This window comes from Aquila chrysaetos, chromosome 19 (assembly GCF_900496995.4).
Source record: "Aquila chrysaetos chrysaetos chromosome 19, bAquChr1.4, whole genome shotgun sequence".
NCBI classification, from domain to species: domain Eukaryota; kingdom Metazoa; phylum Chordata; class Aves; order Accipitriformes; family Accipitridae; genus Aquila; species Aquila chrysaetos.
The window spans coordinates 7932545-7938953 of NC_044022.1; the positions used below are offsets into that span (position 1 = coordinate 7932545).

At 57.0% G+C, this 6409-nt stretch overlaps 1 protein-coding gene across 1 annotated transcript in view; it reads right to left on the reverse strand.

Moving 5' to 3' along the window:
- Positions 1–4247, reverse strand: part of FGF9 (fibroblast growth factor 9) — a 29675-nt gene extending 25428 nt beyond the window's left edge. Inside the window, exon 1 of the mRNA XM_030042327.2 lies at positions 3000–4247. Coding sequence (XP_029898187.1) covers positions 3000–3276 — 277 coding nt within the window. The 5' untranslated portion in view covers positions 3277–4247. The remainder of the gene's footprint in view (positions 1–2999) is intronic.
- Between the last annotated feature and the right edge of the window lie 2162 nt (positions 4248–6409).

The window sequence follows — 6409 nt, forward strand, 5'->3', positions numbered from 1 at the left end:
GCGAGTGGGAGAGGCGGGAGGGCGGGCGGCTGCGCGGCTCCCGCAGATGATGAACGCAGCGGTTCCTTGTAGCAGCAGGTCCCGGGGAGCGGAGGTCACCTGCTGACAAGCTTTTTTTTTTTTCCTTTTCCTGCATGCTCCTATTTTTTTAATGCTGTGCATGCAGTACTTGTGCTGACGCACAGAGGCACGCCTCTCCGCTGTTACAGAGTTCCTGAATTTACAATGACTCTACTGTCTAGCAAATGCCCTAGACTAAAGGAGACTGCATCAAAAAAATTTCTTTTGTGCCCCAGGAGAGATAAGGCTTTGATCACCTGAGATCGCATTACGGGGGGGGACCGAGCCGGGCTCTCCCGGGGAGCTTTTCTTTTAGAGATGGACATCTTGCTGCAGGAATTGCGAAATGCCAGGGCTCCCAGAACCGGGCGAGTATAGACACACAATATGGCTCGGTTTATTGTATGCAATAGGCACACATCCAACATAGCATCACAAAAGAATTACTCTTATCTGATGTCTCTCCAGAGGTGTGTGCGTGTGTGTGTGTGTGTGTGTGTGTGCGCGGGGAGGGGGATTCCCACAGGGCAGAGCCCAGAGAGGAGTTTACGCGCAGCCCCCGGGGTTTTCTCTTTGTCCTCCTTATTCCTGGAGGAAAACTTCCTTCTGACTCGTGTCGTGTCCCCCGTCCCCCCCGCGGGTTTACCGCACACGCTCCGAGGAGACCAAGTTATCCCGCTCTCCCCCGGGCAGCTCCCGAGTTGGGATGCAGACCTTCCCAGGATCGTCAGAAGACTTTACAATCACCCAAACCCAAATAGCATCTGCGATTCGGTGACCTCCCGGCAAACACAACAGCGATGTCACGGCACCGATACAAAAGCCCCGAGATCCCCTCCCCGCCCCCAAATAAGCCGGGAGCCCCAACGCATCCCGTGGCTTTGCCGTGCCCGGTCTGCCCGACCCCGGACCGAGCAGGGGCATCACCGGCGCACTCCGTGGGAGAAGAGTTATCACAGGGGTTGCATCCTGGGGAGCAGAGGGCGATCAAACCGAGAAGGAAAAAAAAGAAATCTATTTAAAGCCAAGGCGCTGCAAGGGCTGGAAGAGCTGCCCCTCGGAATTGTCAGCTTCCTACAACTGCGGCTGGAAAGCCATTTTTAAAAATAGACGCCGCGAATAATGTGGTCACCGCCGCCTTGCGAAGGGAACAGCTGGCGGCCCTCCTCCGGGGGCGGCGGGGCCCCGCGGGGTGCCGGCCCCCCGCAGCCCCGGCTGCCGGTGCGCGGAGCGGAGCGGAGCGGCCGCCCTACACCTGCTGCCGGCCCCGCACCGCGCTCCGCACCGCGCCCCGCACCGCGCCCCGCGCCCCGCACCGCGCCCGCAGCGGGCAGGGGGGAAACCTGCGGCTGCGGCTGCAGTTCAGCAGCTACGCACGGCGCCTGCCTGTGTCAAGGAAAACGCCTGGATGCACAATCCCCCCCCGCCCCGTTCTCCGCACTGCGCGGCTGCCTAAAACACTTTCCGCACTTTTTCCTCGCCAGCAAGCGTGGATGTTGCGCTCCCGGGGGAGCCGCGACGCTAACTGCCCCCCCCCCCCCCCCCCCCGCCCCGGGGACCCCGGGCGGGCGGCGTGGGAGGGAGGCAGAGCCTGGAAGCAGCGTGAGAGTGTCAGGGAGCAGGCGGGGGATGGAGGATAAACCTGCGCCCATGCGAGCCTCAGCCCTCTCCACCCCCCCACCCCCCCCGCCCCTTCCCTTCTGCGCCCTTTGGAGATCATCTCCTACAACACCGGCATTATCTAAACAGCTTCGCAAAGCAATAAAATACAGTTTAGATATCGCTCAACATCTGGCATTAAAATACGAAGAGAGAGAAAAAAAAATCACCACAGGACTTTGTTTTTACGACCGAATTTAAGTGCTGTCAGGTTGGTTCACTCACAAGTTAACTCCTTCCAACAGCTGGGAGCGTGGCGAGCTAACCTGGCCTATTTTCCTCACCCCTCCTTAAAAACCACAAAGAATCAGCTCATCCAGGCTGTTTTAGTTACTTTCCTACATGCGACCTGCCGGGCCTGCCTTTAACAGTCTCCCTGGCAGCGGAGAAGCCCCGGGCCCGCTCGACCCGCGTGTGCGTGTGCGTGTGTGCATGCACGGGCTCCGAGGGGTGGCCGAAGCCCCGAGCCCTCCAGCCCCGGCTGCTGAGTCACAAATCGCGTCCCCTGGAAATGAAATCCAGGCGACGCTCGCTCCAACTCGCTGCCACCCGGCCACGCCACGCAGCCGGGGAAAGGCAGGTTTCGGCGCAGGCTTCCCGGCGGGTTAGGGGGGGGGGGGGGGGGGGGGGGGGCGCGGAGCCCACCTGCGCTCCCTCCTTCCCGGGGCGCCGGGCACCGGCAGCGCCCCGCGGCCGCGGGGTGCGGGGCCGGGCTCGGGCGTGCGGCGAGCCCCGGCGCGGAGCGGCGGGCGCCGCCGGCGAATCCTCGCCGAGGAGAGAAATAGGCTGGGTTTGCGATTCAGGCAGTTACTAGGGCAGGTAATCGGCAGGGAAAACGAAAGAAAAGCCCTCGTTAATTTGCGTACAGGACGACGGCCACTCCCTTCAGGAAACTCGGTGAATTTTAAATGGTAGTGGTTAATGATTAAAACCCCTTTAAACTCGCGAAATCACATCATTCGGCAGAAACGTCCCGAGCGAAAATTCCACCACCGCCACCACCGCCTCCCGGTTACGCGTCTGCTCTTAAGCAGAACTTGGGGCTACACGAACATCGCTACCGAGCGCCCGGCGACTTCGGCGAGGGCTCCTGCTCCGCTGCGGTGGTGCCGCTCGTGTACATCTGCAGTCCCGGCCGCCTTCGTTTTTGCCCTCGGCGGCTCAGCCGTCAGCACCCCCCCCCCTCCCCGCCCGCCTCGCACCCCCCGCCGTCCCCCGGCCCGCGGTTCTGCCCCATTATTTCATCACATGACCACTAAAGGGTTAAGGATAATACCTACCAAATCTGCTGTGGTCTTGCCTGGTTCCCTGGATAGTACCATTGGGGAAGATTTCTAAATGAAATCCAGTCCTGCAGTATAGCTGCCTCCGCCTGAGGATCCCCTTTAAATGGTCCAAGTCCGTGACCGCAGGCCCCCTGGGTAGCCCACCTGCCTCAGACTGACCCAGGTGGTCACTTAACAAAACCGGACTATCCACCGGCAAAACGGGCACATTCCCAAAGGGTACTGCATCCTGCACACCGAAATAGTTCCCAACTTCACCTAAGGGAGCCATCAGAAGATTCTGCTTTTAGAGAATAAGAATAAACAATAATGATGGTGCCAAACCCAGGAGATATAAGATTAGGTATATTCCACTCCTCTCCCCTCCCTAGCGCAGTTACAGAGAAAATGTTCTTTCTTCAATCCATTAAATGCATAAATAAAAGTAATATTCTGTTTTGACTGGTACAGGTTCAAGGTCAAACCAGTTAGTCTACGAAACCACCACTTTATACTCACACACTGACATATTTATAAACATATAGATGTGTATATCTATATAAATGCATATATCCCCAGCTCTTAGCAAGCAATACGGTCTTCAGCCCATCCAACTGTAATAAAGAAAAAAATCCGTAGTTTCTCCATTTGGTTTAAGATAAGAATGACCATAGCAACTTAAATACCTAGGCGTTATAGGGATTTTTTTTTAAGATGCACAGGCTACGTCAGGATTTATGGATTCTGACTCCAGAAAGGCATGCGCTGTTTTTACTCTATAACAGACTGCATACATCAGCATGAATCCTGCAAAGGGGGAGGGGGGAAATCTCACGTTGTTGGCTGAGATAAATCCAAAAAAAAAAAAAAAAAAAAGGAAAAAAGAAAAAGGAAAAAAAAAAAAACTTTTGACGTCCAAATCTATTATCCAGAATTCTCAGGAGGCTCAGCAGATGTCCACTGGTTTAGGATTATTGACGATCCACAAGCAAAGCAGCAACATACAAGTGCTTGTGTCTTTCTTGGCTGGCTCGAAACAGGTGTTGCTTCTGCAGGGCTCCCTGTGAAATGTTGTACTCCAGCACTGAGCTGCAGCTCTTGACTGTGGATCTCCATCCAGCACGCAGAGTGGCGCAGGAAGAGGCATTGGGCTGGGTTTAAGGTAGTCCTGATTGCTGCTGGAAGGATTCTCCGGGGTCCTAGCGCTCAGCCCTACCTGCTGCAATACAGAGCCGCTTCCAGCGCCAGGCACGGCGCGGAGCGGCTCTTACTGCTCTGCGGCAGCGCGGCGCACGCCGGCGAATAAATAAATAAATAAATAAATAAATAAATAAATGGGCGAAACTTTGGGGGAGGAAAAAAAGCGGCGCGATGCTAAATATACCCAGCCCGCCCGCTGCGGGAAGCGGGCTCCTCGGGAGATGCCCGCATAGCCCGAGTCCCCCTTGACATTGGCGGGGGGAGCAGGGCGGGCAGCGCCCCTGCCAGCGGAGCCCGGCCCCGGGGCCCTGGCCCCGGCCCCGGCGCTCTGCCCCGCCGCAGGGGAGGCGGCGGGGGGGGCCGCCCCGCAGCGCGGCCCCGGCCCCGGCCCTCAGGTAACCGGGCTGCCGCTGTCCCGAGCCGGCTTGAAACTCAGCTCCGGAAGGCAAACCGGCGGGGTCGCGGGAAGTTTGGGAGCTCCGTCTGTGTGTGTGTGTGTGTCTGGGGGGGGGGGGGTCCGTTATCGCCCACGCCGCATTTTTTTTTTTTTTTTTTTCCCCTTCTCCACTCCGGCCCCCCGCCGCGGCAGTCCGCAGCCCTCCCGCTCTGCCCCTGCGCTGCCGGGGGCGGCTCGGCCCCAGCCGGGTGCCGGAGGAGGAGGGGGGGGGGGGGCGGGCAGTTTTGGGGATGCCGCCGCGGGAGCGGGCAGCGCCGGGGCCCCCCCCGCTGTCTCCGGGGGCGAACCGCGGCTCCCCGCGCCCGGGCTCGGCCCAAGTTTTTGAGACCGCGGTGGAGGGAAGGGGGAGGCGGGGGGGGGGCGATGCTGAGTACGTGTTCTCTCCCCCCCCCCCCCCCCAAAAAAAAAGTTATTAAAAACCGCCAGGAGAGACCCGGCGAGGGGGGAGCGGATTTCAGTTTCTTCTTATGATGCCGAGGATTGGTGTTATTGGGGTTTTGCCGCGCTCCGATAGAGCTGCATTAATTAGCAAAGGGACAGAAGGGTCTCCTGCCTTTGCAGAAGGGTTGCTTGGGCAGAGCTCAAGGACCGGGCACGATGCAGAGGCTTGCATGGGGGAGAGGACAGCTCCGGCAGCCCCTTGAATTAAGCGCAAAACCTGAAGACAGGCTCTTTTGGGGGTGGTGGGAAGAGAGAGAGGGGCAGGGAGAAAGGGAAAAGAAACGTAATATCTTGGGGGCTGGGGGGGAGAGATTGCATGGTGTGAATGATAATGTGCATCGCTGAGGTGGTGGCGCCCAGGAAGGTCACTGGTGGAGGCTGGAAAGAGCTCCGGGGAAGGAGAATTTTGCAAGGGGGTTTATTAAAAATAATCGGCTCTCTGCGTGTCCTCCTGCTCGGTGGGCATTCGTTTGAGGGGGCAGCTCTCCTTGCCTTCCTCACCACAAAAGGCAGCAGCCCAGCTCTGACTGGCGCAGCCTTTATGCATCCCCCCACTTGCCACTGTGACTTAACGCTTGAGAGGAGGGAAAGAGACTTCCAGTTTCCACATCTAGTGGGGAAACTGCAGCAGGGAAAGGCTGTGTCCTGAATCCCCAGGGACCTTTAGGGAACTGACACACTCCATGCCAGTGGCGCACGAGCCACCTCCCTCTCATTTGACTCCATCGGTCTTTATTGCTATTTGAAGGATGGGATGCAGAAGCTTCAGAGCAGGGTCCCGTCGCGCTAGTTCTGTACTAACCCACAAAAAGAAACAGTTGGTGCACGTCAGTCCGTGCATTTTGATGTGCAAGAGCAGACGAGACCCCCAACAGCAAAGCAGGAAAATCAGCACTCTCCGGTAAATAGTTCCATAGCATTTACCCTGTATATCGGGTTTAAGGACACTGCTCACACACGCACACTGGTTATATCAGCGTGAACAACTGCAGAATGACTTGGGAAAAACTGCAGAACTCACCATGTCAAAAATCATTATTCTTTATCAACTGGATCATGGCAGTACCCAGAGGCCCCGCGCAGGGCTCACAGTCCCATTGTGTCGGATACTGTAGACACATGTAATAAGAGAGATGGTCTATGCCCAAAGAGCTTATGATCTTAACCCATGATGAAAGACAACAGGTGTATACTAAAGACCCATGGGGGAAGGATAAGGGAAAAGCAGCCTTGAGAATAAAAAGCAACAGGCCTGGCCAATGACAAGTGTTTGGTGTCAGAAGGAAGTTTTAAGGAGATTTGAAGGAGAACAATAAAGGAGCTTTAT